Here is a 19,260-nt window from a genome sequence, read left to right on the forward strand (position 1 = left end):
ATACACGGGCTTTCATATGCCCTTTAGTTATGATTATTTCATTTATTCACTATACTATATATATACTATGCAAATATTTGTCAGCTTATCTGTAATGTAATGAATATTAAGCTGGAGTGAAGACCTGGAACCCAGATCAAAACCTGTTGATCCAAGAATCAGGTTGTTTTGTTGTTTTGTATTGTTCTGTATTGTTCATTGAATTCCTGACATTCAGAAAATCAGTGGCACATTTATGGAGCAATCTTCTGTCCACCTCCCTATTTTCTGTAGTATGAGTGTTGTGCTCCATTACAGACTGCAAGCCAGTTCTGTCTGGCGTCTTGGTGGGTGTCATCTATCACTAAAGCAAGTGTGATTTACACCGTTGTGCTGACACAGGTTCATGAGATACGAGCATGAACCTACCACAGCTGCAGTGTAATGGCACTCTCACCTTCACTTGCCAGCGAGAGACACTAGTAAAATAACAGTAAATACATTGTTTGTTTTGTGTACCTGTGTCTGTAAGCACAGCGCAAACTTTTTTTTGTTTTGTTTGAATGCCATTACAATGACAAGGTTGTCAGTGCAATCTCTTATCCTCATCAGGGATATATACAGTAAATACACAATATTTCGCTGTATATTAGCTACTTTACATTAAGTATTATTATTATTATTATTAGTCAGTTACTCCCAACACTATCAAGACTGTATGCAATGTGCGTTTTTGTTTGTGGAAGAGAAGAAAAAGAAGGAGAGGAGAAATGAAGTTAGTAAGAGGAGAAAAAAGGTGAGCCGCAAGCTGTAAACTAATAGAAGGAGCCTGTCTGATTTGTCTGATGCGGTGGCGGGAATTGATATTTCCCGCAAGCCTCAGGGGCTCGGGTGGAAATTCCTCCTCTGAGCCGCATCGTTCCCACTCCATCACCCTGATCCATAACTCAGAAGGAAAAATGAAATGAGAGAGGAAGCGTCAGGGGAGAATGAACTGATGAAATGGGATTATGTCCCCGTATTAAGAGCAGTTCCTTAAAGGGATGCAGCGGTTCCCCTTGAGTCCTGGCGTCGGAGTCGGGCCTCCACATTCCAAGCTTGTGTACGTTTAAATGCAAGGCTGCATTCAGCATCTCGGTGCTGGATCCGCCAGACATGAGAGTCGTGCAAATGTGTGGATGGTGGAGCCAAAGGAGTTAGGACTGTGTATGGGCATAAGAACGGATGCAAGATGAAAGCTGAATCTCAATTCATAGGATTTTACCAAGTACAAAAAGTATTTGTTGTTGGTAGTGAAGTGCATAATTCATACAGCAGGACATAAACTGTTGTCCTGTGACTTTCAATGACTTTTTCATTCATTCATTCATTCATTCATTCATTCATTTGTGCATTCAAGTTTTGAATTGGTTAAGTTTTTATTTTAGTTTAGTTTAGTTTATTAGTATTTTTTTTTTTTTTATGTTTTTTCATAGTCTCTTGTTCTCACTTATTCTCTTGATTTGATTAAACAATAAAAACGGTTTATTTATTTATTTATTTATTGAAAATAAATTTAAAAATTTTTTATATATATATATATATATATATATATATATATTTTATATATTTTAAAATGTTGTCTATTTTAGGCAGTCATTACTCCAGTCCAGTCTTCAGGGTCACTTGATCCTTCAAAAATCATTCCAATACGCTAAACTGGTGCTCAATAAATATTTATTTTTAATATCAACTTTAAAAATGGTTGTGTTGCTTTACCTTTTTTGCAAACCTTTCTTTTTTTTTGATGAATAAAAAGAGTTCAAAAGAACAACATTTATTTTACACATCATTTTGTACCATTATAAATATCACTTTTGCTCAATTTAATAGCATTTCCTTGCTAAATTAATTAATTTTTACATTTATTAATTTATTAAAAACTTACCTGACCCCAAACATGTAAACAATATAGATTTTACGGATGCACAATATTGGATTTTTTCCAATATCGGATATGCCGATATTTTTTAACTCATTGTGACCTATAGCTGATGCCGATACCAATATATTTACTTTTGTTTGGAAACAAGTCACTCCTGTGTGGAAATTATAAGCAAATTATTTTTAATTTTGGTTTGTTTTTAACAAGAACTCATTTGTTAAAAATAATAATAATGAAATTATTTTATAATGACAGTACAATGAAGTTTTAAAAATAACTATAAATAAACTATATATTATTCACTGCATTCCCCAACCAGAAAAAAATGCAGTGGTAACCTTAATATTTTATTTTAATATTTAACATTTGTAGATGGTTATTATGCAAGAAAAAATAATAACATGTTGCAACACTAACGCTATTACTTACTCTATCACACACCGAGCACGTCGTTCTGTACGTGAATTCTCAGATTAAATGCAGCCATCCAAAACAGTGAATCTAATCATCATTTAGGCAAAACTTTGCTTCAAGAATGAGCCACACTGCTGACCTGATGTAATCATTAGCACACCCTGAGCACACGCAAGTTATTCCTCTTATCGGCAAGACGTATCGGAATAAATCCAATAAATGAAAATAGCGAGCTTAAAAAAATATACTGGAAATATTGGACAATCTAGGCACCTTTTGACTTTGTTTTCAACATATGATTGGGACACATTAATTCTTATCCTGTACACTAGGATAGACAGACATATGGAAATATGGCTGGACAGTGTTTTTGACAGCGAGAAAAGAGGCATTGTTGCCTTGTTTCTCTCAATGAGTTGCTCGTGTCACTGACATGGTTCATCGAGCCCTGTGTGCCAAAAATAGTCTGGGGTTGTTTCTGACGAATACTTCTTTTCAGGCCTTCCACCGCAACCTCCAAACAGAGCAGCTTTCCCAGACTACTTGTTTCTCATCCCTCTTAACCTTTCTCATTCATTAGTGTAGGTCTTTGTTTCCCCGTACACTCATTCTCATTGACCTCCCTCACTTTCTTTCTCTCTCTCTCACTTTCCTAAGCACCCACTTGCCATTCAGTTCATGCTTCCTCAGACTGCATGGCTGCTATGTGCGCCGCTCTGCAGCAGGAATAGACAATCAGTTTTGTGTTGGCCTAATAACTCTTCCTTCTCCTCCTTTTCTCCGGCCTCAGATCTCGTAGCGCGGCCCCTCCCCGCCTCCGTGCATCAAGCCATGTCTATTTTTAAACGTCTGCATTACACCACATTATGATCCCCGGTAAGTCTCCTGTCTTTTCAGGGGACCATCAAAAATGAACACATCCATCAACCAGTCACATTTAATTTGTTTTGCAAACTCCTCGATGCTCGGGAGACTTCAGCTCAAAAGGACAGTTGTAAATGTATTTTCCAGGTACGCTGTCCTCTTGTATTTCTTGTACAGTCATAGTCGAATGACGCTATTGTTTATTTGATGCATTATGAAGGCGGTGATCTATTTCTGGTAAACATTATTTGTCAGACAGATGCTGACTCTACAGCATTTGTTTAAACATGACCGCAAAACTTTAAATAAAGTTACATTTATTGTTCACCAAAGCTGCACATATTATGCACAGAATGCACAGAATATATATAGCCATTTATATAAGAGCCATCTACTTAATTCCTGAATAAAGCAGCCATTTGAAAGAATCGAATGAATGAATGACTCATAAAGACATTTACCGCCACCTGCTGGCAGATTTCGTTTCTTATTTAGAGTATAGATTCAATAAAGAAAGAAAGAAAGAAAGAAAGAAAGGAAGAATATACAATAAAAATATTATAAAAATAAAAACATTAAAAGGATCGTTCACCCAAAAAATGTGAATTCTGTTATCATTTACTCACCCTTATGTTGTTTCAAACCTTTCTTTTGTAGAACATAAAAGAAGGTATTTTGAAGACTGTTGGTAGCAAAGCTGTTTTGGATACCAATGATATTTATTGTACGAACAAAAAATACTGATGTTTCTTTAATTATCTTCTTTTATGTTCCATAGCCGTTGCAGCCTAAATGTTTATTTGTAATAAATGTTATGTTGAATCAAATAAAATATTTCCTTCTAAAGCTACAATTTGTAATGTCTACTTGATATGTTGTCAATTAACAGAAAAATAGCTTTAAATAATCTTTTGTAAGTATTTTCACAAATTTATTTTGCGATTAATTAGATTAATTAATTGAATTAATTACTTAAATGAATTAGATTAAATAATCAGATTAAAGTTAATTTGATTAAAAAATGTTTTAATTAATCGTAAAAAAATATAATCGACCGACAGCCCTAATTATTATATTTTGAAGTGTAATTTTTATATGATATAAATTTTATATGTTATAAATTTTCAGTAGCCATTACACTAGTCTTCAGTGTCACATGATTGTTAAGAAATCATTTTAATATGCTGATTTGGTGTTTCAAGAAACATTTCTTATTATTATCAATGTTAAAAAAAGCTGTGCTGTTTAATATTAATATGCATACACACATTTATTTAAAATAGAAATCTTTTGTAACATTACAGTATAAATGCCTTTACTGTCAGTTTTGATACATTTAATGCATCCTTTTTGAATACAAGTATTAATTCTTTCCAAAAAACAAAACGCCCTAAACCTATCAATAAAAAAAAATTGAAAACGGTCCTCATAAAATAAGTCATAAAGTTGCATCATCTTGTGCATCATCTACAAAATATGTACTCGCTTAACAAAGATTTTCCCAAACTGTCTGATTTCTAAACCAGCGTATGTAGTGATTGACATTTAGCCATCATGTACTGATTACAGATTTTGATATAAGTGCATCTTACTCAAACGGAGCCAAGAGTTTAACTATCTTGAAGAAAGGAAAACTCTTCTCTCTTCAGCTGGAGTGATGATGGGAAGTATTCGTGGTGCGATTTGTCTTACAAACCCACACACACTCTGCGCAGTTGTCCCTTACCCACTCCCCCTCATCAAGTCTGAGCTGGTGTATAATTACACCTAAATACCCTTATTAAAATCATCTTTTCATCGCAGGACTTCAACTCACTCGCTGGGCGACTCTTTCTTATGAAATCAGTGATTACAACTGATAAAACACACAAGACAATGGAGTTGCGCTTTGCCTCCTGAAACAGCCGGTCTGTGACAGCTAAGCTTTTCCACGCAGAAGGGTGAAACTATCGTCACCTCCCTCAATTCTGTTCTCAATCTTGTAATCACAGTATTCTCACTATTCTGCACCTCACGGCAATGCTTAACACCATCCCATCAAAGCAGCACTTCCTGTGAATTACAGCTCTGCAGCTGAACGGATCTTAATTATGATCTGACTTCCTATTATGTAGAGTAAACTTAACAAATCGCTCCCCCTCTCTCTGTCTGTCTTGTACTCTCTCCCTTTTTTTGGATTTGGTTTTTATTTTTGGTGTTGGAGTGAATGAATCAGATGGCCTGTGCTATAATACATGCCATCAGAGTCTTGATGTTGGCCAGCAATTGTGTCTCACATTTAACAAGAAGCACATTCATCTGACAGCAAGACGAAAAAGAAAAGCTGCTGTAGTCATGTCAACACAAATCTGCATGTTTCTGTCTTCTTAAAGGAATAATCCTGTTCTCCAGCATGATAAGAGATGTTCCAAAGAATAAAAGCATAAAAACCTTGTACAAATGAGGTCACATGATCATTAGCTGTTTCCATCCAAAGATGTGAATTTAACTTATGCGCAAAACTGGAATATCGCATAAAGCATTTGCGCATAAGCACCGTTTCGATCCAACGAGACAAAGAGAACAAAAGCGGCACTTCCTGATGAACTTGCACTAAATATCACTAAGAAAACTAGGAGAAGCCACTGAAAATAATAATTTTCATGTAAATATATGAATTGCTTGCACCTCAGGGCGAGCATTAGGGATGTGATGGTGCGAGGAAATTTTCCCACCAGTTAGTCGACGTGTAACAACACCGGTATAAGCTGCAATTTGGCGTCAATTGACTGAATAGACAATAAAACAGGACAAACTCACTTATATTAAACATAAAATGTTTAATTTCTGATCAAAACGAATAAAAACCAAATAAATAAGAAACTATATGTTCTTCCAATGAGCTTCCAAAATCACCTTTTTGGAAAAGTCACATTACTTTTTTATGTGCATGGAGGAATTTATTCGGTAAGTAAGTGTTTCCATCATAGTTTATGTGCATTTTTTCTTATCGAATAAAACGTTTATCCTACTCACTTTTAGAATTTATGCACATCTTCATTAATTGAATAGACTGATTCAATGATTGACTTCATTGATTAAATCAATCAATCCAGTGGTTCTTTTTTGTCTTTTGTTTTAAATAAAAAAAAAAAAAAAGTATTTATTTCCATCATTTTATTTTATTTTATTTTATTTTATTTTATTTTATTTTATTTTATTTTATTTTATTTCTATTTCTATTATTATTTTACCCCTCAAAATAAATTGAAAGCTTTATACTTTTTTTATACTTTAGGTTTATACTTTATTTCACTGGTTAGTATGTGAGCAAAATATTTAACTTATTCCTAAAACAATATTTAGAGGTACTAGATTATTTTTTTTCCTTTGATTAATAAAACCTTTTAAAAAAAAAATAACGGTTATTTAACTTTTTTTTTTTTCTAACATTAAATGTCTTTACTCTCACTTTTGCTCATTTTTATTAACAAACTGTACAAGCATTTCTGTCACCTAAACCAACGTCTGACACAAAACGTTATGCTATTTTAGATGATAATAATAAAAAAATAATAATAATAATAATAATAATAATAATAATAATAATATAGAAGCTGTTTTCCTCATGGGGCCCAAAAAATGTGGGTTTTGGCTTGGTTTTTCAGCATTTTTGTGAGGATAAACAAAACAAACAAGGGGCTCAAAAACAACTATCACAAAAAAACAAAAAAAAAACAAAAAAAAAACAGGATCATTCAGGTAACAAGACAGTATTAAGAATCAAGTGTATGTAAACTTTTGAACAGGGTCATGTTTATAAATTCAGCTATATTTTTGGTATATGTAGATATTTCACACATCTTTAATGTGAAATATCTTATTCAGGTCAGTACTATATAAAAAATAGCATGCATTTTGTATAATCTTCTCTTATGTTGGTAAAATAATTAACATATTGCAGATTATGCAAGGTGTATGTAAACTTTTGACCACAACTGTACCAGGAGCACACTTCTTCTTATTATTTTTATTTTTATTGTGGACTTACAACTTGGAATTGCATTTTATCTTGTTAGTGCAAATTTAATTAGAAAAAAGAAAAGGTTAATGTTAATTTTTGAGTAAGAGAAGTTTTGCACTTTTGAGGATCTCTCAAGTTAGATAGCAAGTTGCCTTACATTCTGAATTGTGTTCATTCAGATAAGTCAGAACAGCAATAAAAATGGCTTGTTATTTGATTTTGTGCTTGCTATTGAAAAAGAAATTGGGGTGAAACTGTAAGGTCACGTCACAGCCTTTGAAAACCTTGATCAGCTTATGGTATTCTAGTGAGTATTTCACTAGACAAACATATCTGTGTCTTGTTCAATACATACCACAAAGTTTAATTTGTCAGTTACACTTGCATATAGAAGGCTTTAAAGCAGATAGACACGGACTGAAAACTAAACTTTGATTTGATTCCATGAGTTTGTTAGGGTTCAGATGTCAGCTGCAGAGCTTATTGGCCACCAGCAGCCAAGAAGGTGTAATTGAAGTGCTGTATGTAATAAGATACCATACTAGTAGAATGCTACAGGCTTGCATGCCAGGGAGCTTTTTTTCTCATGAGCTTTTGCTCCTGTCCAATTAACATTTGCCCCAAGGGCTACTTGTTTGTTGATCTTAACAGGTAGCTACATTTTTAAGCTAAAAAAATTTTGACGGTTGGTTAGACATCAGGTCAGCTTTCAGCCTGATGCCTAACATAAATTGGAATTGTTAATTACACCTCCACTGCATGGGTTTTAAAGAAGCAGGTGGCTTTACTTGGGTCTGGGGCCCAGCTAAACCATCCCTCCTAGTGATAGGTAAATGACACATTAGCATTTGGCTCTGAAAGCAATAGGGGGTTGAGTAACGATGCTGCAGCATCTTGGGCCGGGCTCTGCAGACGTAAGCAGCCTGCATCTAACACTCTCTTTTGGCACCAGATCAAAGTGAACAGAAATTTGAATCTGAAATTCAATCTTGAAATGAAAGTTTAAACAAATCTAATAAAAGGCATGGTTAACCCAAAAAATGAAAATTCTATTGCACTCACTCACCCTGATGTTGTTCCTAAACTGTATGAGATGTATTCTTCTGCGGAGCACAAAAGAAGGTTTTTTGAAGAATGTTTCAGCCATGTTCAGCCATAAAATCAATCAGAACTTTATCAAAATAAATTATTTTGTGTTCCACAGAATAAATAAAATGTTAATTGATCAATCGTGAATCGAGAAATGATTCGGCATCTGAGCTTTTCCCGAATGCATTGCGATTCTTTCTCGAATCGATTCTGACCTTTGAACAGCAGATGGCACTGCATGCTTTAGAAACAGCTGTACTCTGCTTGTTTCCAAATCCTTACATACACTTGAACCTAAAATAATCATTCATAAAATACTAACAAGGTTTCTGCGGGTCTTAAAAAGTCTTAAATCGCTTTTCTGTTAATTAAGGCCTTGAAAAGGTCTTAAATCAGAGCAGCAAGTCTTACATTCATATGATCATGACACTTGAAACTGAACGCGGCTGCTCAATGCAGTGTGCCGAACGACAGTCACATCACAGATCAGATTTCATTTATCACCTGAAGAGAGTGAGTCGAGCTGACTGACAAGAAGAGAGAGGTCAGAAAGACAAGACCATGGTGGAAAAATTTCAAAACGAAATGCAAAAGCGGTATTTACAGTAGGAATTTTACAAAATATCTTCATGAAACATGATCTTTACTTAATTTCCTAATGATGTTTGCCATAAAAAAATAATCAATAATTTTGACCCATACAATGTGTTTTTGGCTATTGCTACAAATATACCCCAGCGACTTAAGACTGGTTTTGTCGTCTAGGGTCATATACATATACATGTGTATATATATATATATATATATATATATATATATTACATCAAGGTGTATGCCGTGCTTCCAAGCTTTCTTACTCGTTTTGCTAATAAACGTTCTGTGTCTTTGTGTAAGTTATTATTTTATATTAGGCATATAACATGTATTTTTATTTGTTTTGTTAATAAAAGTTAGTTACGTGAATGGCGCTACTTTAAAAGTGAAAGTAAAATGTGCACAATGCTTTTACAAGCTACTTAAAACCGAAGGAAAGTAAAGAAAAGAGGGAAAACTCAAACCAACTAAACACAAACAACTGCTTGATGCCGAATTGCTGCTAATATGAAAGTTTAAGTAAAATTTGCACAGTGCTTTTACCGAAGGAAAGCAAGGAAAAGAGGAAAAACTCAAACGAACTAAAAACAAACAATTGCTAGATGCTCAATTGCTGCTAATTTGAAAGTGAAAGTAAAACTTGAACTATACTTAGAGAACATATTTCTGTATAGTTTTTTTTACCCTTAAATTTTCTTTAGTTGGTCTTAAAAAGGTCTTACAAAAGTCTTAAATTTACCCTCATAAAATCTGCAGAAACCCTTTTTGATTAGTAAATTGCCTTGCTAAGAACTTAATTTGAACAACTTTGAAGGTAATTTTCTCAATTTGTATTTATTTATTTATTTATTTTTTGCACCCTCAGATTCCAGATATTCAAACAGTTGTATCTCAACCAATTATTGTCCTATCCTAACAAACTATACATCAATAGAAAGCTTATTTCTATTTTTCTTTCAGAAATGTCAATTTCAAACAATTGACCCTTATGACTGGTTTTGTGGTCCAGGGTCACATATTTGTACAGTATAAATTCCAAATGTTAATTTGCAAATACATTGATACATCAAATTTAAAGTATATTGCTGTACTAGCTATAGGTTAAAGTCATATATTCCAGTCCACCAGGTTCCTGGTGAAGTTGCGTAGTTAATAAGCTAATCAGTTGTAATTTATTTAATAAATACAAATGATGCTGGCATGAGAATGAAATAATGAGTTGGAAGAGGTCCAGTTGGCTGTTCCTCTGCTATGTTTATATTAGCAGTCTTTTCAATGTGTCGTTCACAGGAGTCCAACTGTAATTTGTGTATCTACAAGGTATGAATTGCACTTCCCTCTGAGATGCATTGGATTGGCCAGGTGCGACTTAGATTGGATCTATGCTTGTTAGCTCATTCCTTTAAATTTTGAGAGGGAAGATTGATAACACATTAAGTGAAAATCTATATATACTTATCTTTTATATTCTGAATATTTTTTGTTACCTGTGAAATTGATAAAACTGAATCATTCAGATTGATTTTGAGTAGTCTATGTATAGCAGACCTAGATATATTCAAATATCAAAAAATTCAGAGTGAAAATATTCAGTAGCATGAAATTGAGTTTTATTTCAAGCATTATGACTTTGATGGCTTCTGAGAGTCGGTTTCTGTCGGCTCTGATCTGATGCTGTAGTCTTAGTTTCCTCTCCATCTATTCTCAAATGTAGATACAGCATATTTGGGGAGAATACTCGTACAAACCAGTGCCAGTTGTACTCTATGTACATCGGCATCCAAAAGTATGAGAACACTAGTGAAAATGTACAAAACAGCTGTATCTTCATTCTTTCTGCCTGTCCTCCATCCAGTAAAATGTTTTGAGAGCTTTGTGAAGAGTGTATATGTTCACAGTGAGTCCGCTGTGTGTCAGCATAATCATCAAGTTTGACTTTGACTATATGCGACTCCTGCTGTGTTGCAAGATGTCACTTGCTTGTTCATGGCTGGGATACGTGTGAGTGCGTGTGCGTTGTTTTTGTATATACAATATACATGTGGATGCGCCTTGGTTTGCAGTGAATAAATGGTTACTTGAGCCTTACAGGGGTGCATAACACAAAAAAAAACTTTAGGAAGCACTGTTTTAGTGATTGTTATTGACCATATCAGTTTATTCCCTTAAGTGAGGGTCACTTTGTCTCCTTCATATCTGTTCATTGTTCCTCAGTGTTCTCAGTCTCCCAGAAGACCATTGCAATATGGTCTGTAATACTATTTAAATTGGCATTTAAGTGGTGTGGGGTTGGTAGCTGCATTCAGTGTGGAAAATGGTCTTTAAAGCCTTCTTCTGGGGCATCCTTGTCTCTTGATTGAGGCAGTTTCTCTGCTTAATGTGAAATAAGACTGTTTATAACTGAAGAGTGAGGAGCGCATATGAAGTGACAAAATGTGTTACCCTTAATATCCAAACAAGAAGCAAGAAAGCAAATTTGGTTAAATTATTAATTAAATGATAAAAATGCAAAATACAAGCATTTTAGTCGTCTCAGATGTTTGTAGCCTTCTATATATTGTTCTAGATTATCATTACCCAGCCCATAGTAGATAAATGTAATTTAATGTGGACAAATTGTTATTGTTTAACCAATGCACACTTAAACACATAATAAGCTATTTGCAGCTATAACCTGTTTGGGAACAAATAAGCCAACAAATAATCATAACACTCCTGCTAGCAAGCTTGTATGTCTTAACATTGAATAATACTACAGCTTATGTAAAGCCAATGTTTGTATGTACATTAGCTGCAGGTGCAGTAAATTCACCAACGCAGCTGAAAATTGATCAAAGTGGAGCTGGAAACTTCGTTTGGAGTTCGTCGTGTACATCTCAAACTCTGACAGGAAGCATAGGAGTGAGAATTCTTGTGAAAACTTGAACAATGCTGAAACTCACTCGTGTGTTTTTCCCTTGTACCTGTCCATGTCATCATTTCCATGAGAAACATACTTCAAAGAAGGGAAATCTGTTGAGTTGCCTCTGGGTACTTCTGTTTCCTTCAGATTTCAGCTGAAAGACACAAATTCCATGATTTTCTGCAACAGCTTTGTTGTGGCTTTACTTTGGTCAAATTTTGGATTATTAAAACTTGGCACCCTTTCAGTTCATGAGCTGGAATTTGAATTTAAATTGTCCAGACCCTACAGGATGTTAAATTGAAATCTGAATTAGTATGACGAGAAGAGGAATTCACTGAATTAAAATGTAGAGAAATAAAACAGTTACGCAACAGAGGAAGTCTTCTCTGGTATTTAGGTTACATTTTGTTATTTTTTCTTCATTCTTTTTACATTATACACTATCAGTCAAAAGTTTCTGAACAGTAAGATTTTCTTCTGCTCAGTAAGAAGTCTCTTCTACTCACCAAGTCTGCATTTATTTGATCCAACATACAGAAAAAGCAGTAATATTGTGAAATATTTTTACTATTTAAAATAACTGCTTTCTATTTGAATATATTTTAAAATGCAATTTATTCCTGTGAGTAAATTACATTTTCAGCAATATTACTCCAGTTTTCAGTGTGACTTGGTCCTTCAGAAATCAATTTAATATGCTGATTTGCTGATCAAGAAACATTTATTATTATTATTATTATTATTATTATCAATATTTAAAACAGCTGAGTGTTTTTTTTCTTTGATGAGTAGAAAGCATTTAATAAAAAGCTTCTGTAACATTATACACTATACCATTCAAAAGCTTGGATTATATTTCTTTTTTTGGAAATAAATCATAAAAAAATAATACTTTTATTTAGCAAGGATGTTTTAAATTGATCAAAAGTGATGATAAGGTCATTTATAATGTTACAAAGGATTTCTATTGCAGATAAATGCTGTTCTTCTGAACTTTCTGTTCATCAAAGACACTTGAAAAATTTTACTCAGCTGTTTTCAACATAATAATACATGTTTTTAGAGCAGCAAATCAGAATATTAGAATGATTTCTGAAGGATCATGTGACTGGAGTAATGATGCTAAAATCAGCTTTGAAATCACAGGAATAAATTATATTTTAAAAAACATTCAAATTTTAAATAGTAAAAATGTCTTAAAATTTTGACTTTTTTGCTGTATTTGAATCAAATAAAATGCAGGCTTGGTGAGCAGATGAGACTTCTTTAAAAAACATTAAAAATCTTACTGTTCAAAAACTTTTGACTGGTAGTGTACATACCAAGACTTTTTCTGTTCTTTTCTTTTTCAGGCATTTTGTTACCAAATCCATGCTCTAGGAGAACTTTCTCTTGTAACTACGAAACACCTGCCATTTTCCTGCCTATGAATGTAGTGTCATCTGTTGCAAATCCAGTCAACGTTTTCAAAAGCAAATTTTGAAGGCCGTATTTGTGATCCTTGTGTTAGAGTCCCATACAGATGATTGCCCTGTCATGGCGCACTAGTAAAACAAAGGGAAATGTCTTTAGATAGTGCCTTGTTCTCTTGGGTTTGCTGATTCTGAATTCCATGGAGATTCGCTTGCCTCTTCATCCAGTTTAAGAATATTGATTGAACTAGCCAATTTAACGTGAGCCAGCTTGCACTGCCTGTGTATTAATAACATCTAGGCGGAACTGGAGGACGGTTGCTTGGCAACATGGTCATTAATTTTGAGCAATCTCATAACACTCAGGCTGAATACAACTGTTTCTGCTGTTTCAACTGTTGCCTCTGATTTGCAATTCTCTGGTCAGACGCCTCGCTTTTAGTCAGCACTGATGAAAGATTTCATTTCGTTACAGTGATGGAAAAGGTCATTAATTTGTTAATTAACTCAACCTGAATTTTGAATCAGATATTCATGTTGAAACGCATGTTGAATTAGCTCTCTTTCACTCTCACATTCTCTCTTTCTTCTCATTCGAAGCACTTTATCGACATGATCATTTCACATACAATATTATCAAAGCATTAGAACACACGATATAAGCAGAAGCATTAAAAACATATACATATACATACTGTATACATCTCAGTTGATTTGTCCTAAAGCAATGGCTGGTTTATGAAACTGTTCACTTCAAATATTGATTTTTCTGCTGTAGATGTGTGAGTGGCCTGGTGTTACCTGGTGATGTTTGTTGGACATTTGTGAGTTTCAGACAGGACTGATTTAGGGCCCTGATCTAAGTTATAAGAATTCCATGCTGCAATGTGTTAGAAGAGAGCTTGATTTCAGATATGTTCATGGCTGTCTTGTTCTCTGTCTCTCTATCTTATTTTGCTGAAAGGTAGAGGGGGGTTAGTGTTGGCCTCCTAATTGCACTCCATGGTGCCAAAAAAAAAAAAAATGCTGCTTTTATGGATACTATTTGAAATGGTGGCTCTGGTAAAGGTTATGATGGCTTCAGTATTCAGTACTTAGTCTGAGGGTCATCTTCCAAATGAAAGCGGATAGCCTAATTAACAGTCTGCTTCGAATATCAATTTACACCTGGCCAAAAAACCTTTGCACATGGATCATTATGTAGCTAAAATAATCTTTATTCAGACTGATTCTGACCTTTCACCATTGTTAAAAAAAATATTTTGTGAGACATTGTGCATGTTTATGCAACATTGTCATCGTTTTGGTTTTTCTTTGATAAGATGGTTAATTTCATCATTAGTCCAGTTATGCGTATGGTGAATTTTATATATTACCTTTAGAGTCATTTTTATTTTATACAAATCATCATCATTAAATTGTTATTTTTCTAGTCTACGTTTTCATTGAAAAAACTATTCCACTGAAAAAAAAAGAGATTCCAAGCAATTATTTAAATTATTTAGAGAGTGTTCCTAGTAAATCACTTTTAATAGATTGCAAATGGCCTTTTAAGCATCCCTGCATTGCACCATCATCTTGTTCTCATACAACCACTGTATCATTTTCTAGCAAATTCTTGCAGGCATTTAGCTGTTTCAGTCCTGCTGTCCATATTTAATAGGATACTGTTTGTGTTTGTACGGAGCCATAGCCTGCAGTCTCGCTGCTGAGAGAGAGAGAGAGAGAGAGATGGGATGTGTGTTGTCATCTACGGTAAGAGTTTTCTCTGACACTAACATACAGGAGCCAGCTGTGAGCTGTCTGGCAGATCGGACCTAGGGGAGATGGCCGCCACCGCTGCAAAATCTTTAATTACTCGCTAACAAGAGGAACCGTCCTCATTTCAACCCGAGCACATTTTACCACCTCACTCTGACAGGGGAAAGAGAATCCATTTTTGAGGGCAACAGCCACTGGAACAACCAGACAGGAAGCAAAGAGGGGCATTCAGATTATATGGTGCATGACACTCCTAAGATAGTCGTGCATAGCCAGACTTTTCCCTCACGGCATCATGTCTTGTCCACCTAGCAGCTTATTTTAACTAAAAAGAAAAAGCCTGTTTAAACAGCAAGATATAGTCTGTCCAGCAGTGACCTTTTATGTGGCCACTAAGGGCGAGGTTTATCTGAAAAGGATTTTTGTTGTACATAAAACATTGAAAATGTCTATAGACATGGTGATAAAGCTTGTTGTCCACCAAAACTAACACATACGATTTCTTGCCCAGACTTAAATTCCCTGTGAAATCAAAATGGAAGTTTTTTGGCTTTTAGTATGAATATGTTAGCCTTAAGCGTATGTATAAACTAGTGTGCTCCAAAACAATGACAAAATTCTCATTTACAAGCATTCAAAACTTACAGCCTCTAACTTCTGCCAATATCTATCAACGATTTTGATGACATCACCCTGCACTTCAGCTTCTCATCTAACTTTCTGTCCAATCAAAAGCTCTCTAGAATCTGAAGCGTCCCGCCCCGTATGCTATAAATGGACGCTGAAGCTGCAGCTGTTCACAGAATTAGTATTTTTTGTACAGTGAATGGCACGTAAATATGCTTTCCATTGGGGTGAAAGAAGTCTGGCAGATAGCATGAAGAGAGTCATATGCGTGAATCGGCGCAGACCACTAAACGCATCGGATCCATTTGAATTCTACACAGAATGCTGTATTTTATTGCGATATGGATGAGGGTTGTGGCTGTCATACGTTGACAAATGCAGATTTAAACAGCTCAACGGCTCTGGCCCAAGCTAATATAAACAAAATACTATTGGCCATTTAAAAAAGGGGGCGGGGCTGTATTATATATGTCCCACCCCCTCTTCCTGTTTTAGTTGAAGTTACTTCAATACAGAATAACGCAGTGTGATTCAAAGCACTTCAGTGGACCAGTGAACAAAGCAAAATACACATTTCTGCTTGTTTGCTTGCTATTAAGTAACAAACTACATTTTCATTCAGTTTTATTCCACTAACCTCATAGATTCAAGATAAATTCAGTCATTAGTTCTTTCTGAATTAGTGCTCATTGAATCGACCCTGCACCTTTTCATAGATAGATCATTCTGAAAGATATAACGTTCTGAAAAAAATCGAGATTTTATTTTTTGCCATATAGCCCAGCCCTAATAAGTAGATACATGATAGATTTTAGAAGTTCCATAAAGCCAGCCAATCAGATTAGTCAGTGAATTAGTCAGTACTTTTGTGTGTGTGTTTATGTATGAGAGAGAGAAATTGTCTTTAACATTTGCCTCCATCTCTAAATGTAGGCTAACTGCATGTCATAAATATATTGTTCTACACATCTCGTGTGTCATCAGGAGAGTTCTTGTTGTTATTCAGCACCTGTGAATTGATGATTCAGAAAGTGTGACCCTGGACAAATTTGCTCATTTTCCTTCTGAAGTTAGACTGCCAAGTGATTGAATGAAAGGTTTGGAGATACAAAAACGAAACTGATTCATACTAGGAATATAATAAAAAACGACCCCTATTATAGACCCTCACATCTGTTTACCTATAAGCTGGAGTTTGTTTTATGTTCAGCTTTAATTCATTATATAGAGTATTGGTAAAAGAACGAAGATGCAACTTGTGCAGCATTCAGAGTTGTGTGCAAATTTCAAATTGCTTCAGGCTACGGTGTCCTTTCAGCTCCATCAGATGGAGCTCTCTGCACCCCGCTATGTGGCTTTTATACTGCTATAAAGGTTTAATCCCTGACGTTTTAGGGCCTGCCTGTGGCCAGCTGTTTTTGTGGAAGAGAAATCTAGAACAGAAGATTCCTTCATGTCAGTCTGTCTGCAAAATCTGTTATTGTGCTCTGTAGTGCTCTGTCTTTTTTATCGTTGGTTGTGTCTACACTCTATTGTTGCTTTATGCAGCCCTTGCTTTATTCCATCCCTGCTGTGTCTACATTTAGAGGCACTTACAGGCCTCAAGCTTTAAGAGGTTCTTAGAAACCTTCACCAAACCCCACTCAAGGCAACAGCAACAGCATTTTTAACTTAACCTTTCTCTCTTCATTTGTTTGTTACTCTTTCATGTTCTTCTGGTGTGAGCTTGCAGGACATGAAATGGCACGACTAACGCCAAATTTCTACACCTCTCACCTTTTATTGCAGACCGGAAGAAAAGAAAAAGGAGACCCGCTGAATTCAGCTATTGACAAGATGACCAAGAAGACCCGTGATCTTCGCAGACAGGTGAGTCAGTCCTCGTTCAACTGTCTTCCTAGGAAATAAGAACATAAAAAGACTATGACCACTACACTGAAAGCTATATATATAAGCTATATATTTAAAGTTATATATTACCTCATGTCATTCAAAATGTGTGTGTATATATATAACTTTTTTTTCCTTGAAGCATTGTTTCGTGGAACACAAAAGAACATAAATAAGAGATGAGAGGATGGTGATTGTAACTCTCAAGCTCCAGAAAGCACATAAAAGTAACATAAAAGTTGTATATACGACTTGTGCACTATATTATGATAGCTTTGTGTGAGAAAGAGAATGACATTTAAGTCATTTTTTCACTGAAGCTCTTCTGCTCTGCCATTTAAGTCCCTTTACAATAGCACCGCACTTTAAGAACCACTGGTTTACGGAATCGTCTTTTCTGAAGGTTGATGCATCAGGTATTAATACTTGCGCAAGGAAACATAAATATGTTTCTTTTGAGTCTGCAGATGGATTAAACCTTCAAATAAAAACAGACAAACAAAATGCTAAAAAGATAATTGTAATGCACACTGCTAAACTGTTGTACTTTTACTCGGTGTTCAAAAGAATAAGTCTTTTGAGAACAGTTTAGGCTTAAATAACATCGCCTCACATTTTTGAACATCTGATTGTCGTGCATAAGAGCATCAAACACCAGTATGTCTCTAACTCAAGAAGCTGAGGTTCACGCTCTTGACTTCGGCAATCAGCACAGCTTAAAAGCTCTTTTGATGCATTTTCTCTCTCCATCACCATGACAATGGAAGTGTCAGATTGGTCAGCACCGATCTAAACTAAAAACAAAGCCTAGAAATAAAGCTGCAAGGTATTAGACATTAGGGCATACCTATCACACTGACATTCCCATCAGGGGAGTTTTTGCTGTAAACTTAATAAAGAATTAACACTATACTATGCTATTATATGATACTATTACCTGACATTTACATCAAGAAAATGAAATATTCTGTCTGCTCTTCAGTTTAAAGAACAAGGCTAGATAAATATTTCACTGGTTAAGAGAAACATTTGGGCAGTAAGGCCAAGATTTTCAATAAATAGCCCCTAGATAAATTTCACTCTGTTCCTCATACAATGTTGTTGTATGACTTCTGAAGACTTGGCATACTTTATGATACTTTTATGGTGCTTTTTGTCATTTTGGCGTTTGATAGCACCTACCTCCATTTACTACTTCCATTATATGGAAAGATGCAGGTAGGATGTTGTTTACCAGCAAAAAAAAAAATCATCTTTTGTGTTCCTCAGATGAAAGAAAGTCATATGATAGGTTTGGAACAGAGTAAATGGTGACAGAATTTTCATTTTGGGTGTACTGTTCTTTTCATAAACTCACCATATAACACATTCAGGTAAGGAAAAATTGGCCCTACGCTCTGAACATCAAGATGTCAGCTGTCAGAGAGCATACAATCACCATAGTCACCCTCTCATTTGTAAGATTTCTTAACATGCTGTGGAAGATTGTTGTGTTCGACCATTCAAAACTTGTTTTGTATTCTGGCAAAATAACATTTTTTGCACAATTCTGTTGTAATAGATCTTTTACCAGTGCCTGAATCTTACAATACTCTTGAAATTGGCTTAGACCTTTCCCTGTCTGCTGTTATCCATGTCATAACTCAGGATAGTCACTAGTGAAAGGTTTAAGACTGTGTGCATTGTTGTGGTGCTGTCGGCAAATCAGCGATGTCATTGGGACATTTTCACACCTGGCTCATTTGGAGAGTTTGTTTCAAAACCTAGTGCATTTTGACCCTTAGTTCAGTTTGTTTAG

General features: G+C 35.0%; 1 protein-coding gene across 1 annotated transcript in view; it reads left to right on the forward strand.

Annotated features, from left to right (window-relative positions):
* Positions 1 to 19,260, forward strand: part of ctnna2 (catenin (cadherin-associated protein), alpha 2) — a 423,497-nt gene that overhangs the window by 319,538 nt on the left and 84,699 nt on the right. The window contains exon 8 of the mRNA XM_051107030.1: positions 17,361 to 17,441. Within this exon, the coding sequence (XP_050962987.1) occupies positions 17,361 to 17,441 (81 nt within the window). The remainder of the gene's footprint in view (positions 1 to 17,360; positions 17,442 to 19,260) is intronic.

Source organism: Labeo rohita, chromosome 1 (assembly GCF_022985175.1).
Source record: "Labeo rohita strain BAU-BD-2019 chromosome 1, IGBB_LRoh.1.0, whole genome shotgun sequence".
Taxonomy (NCBI): Eukaryota; Metazoa; Chordata; class Actinopteri; order Cypriniformes; family Cyprinidae; genus Labeo; species Labeo rohita.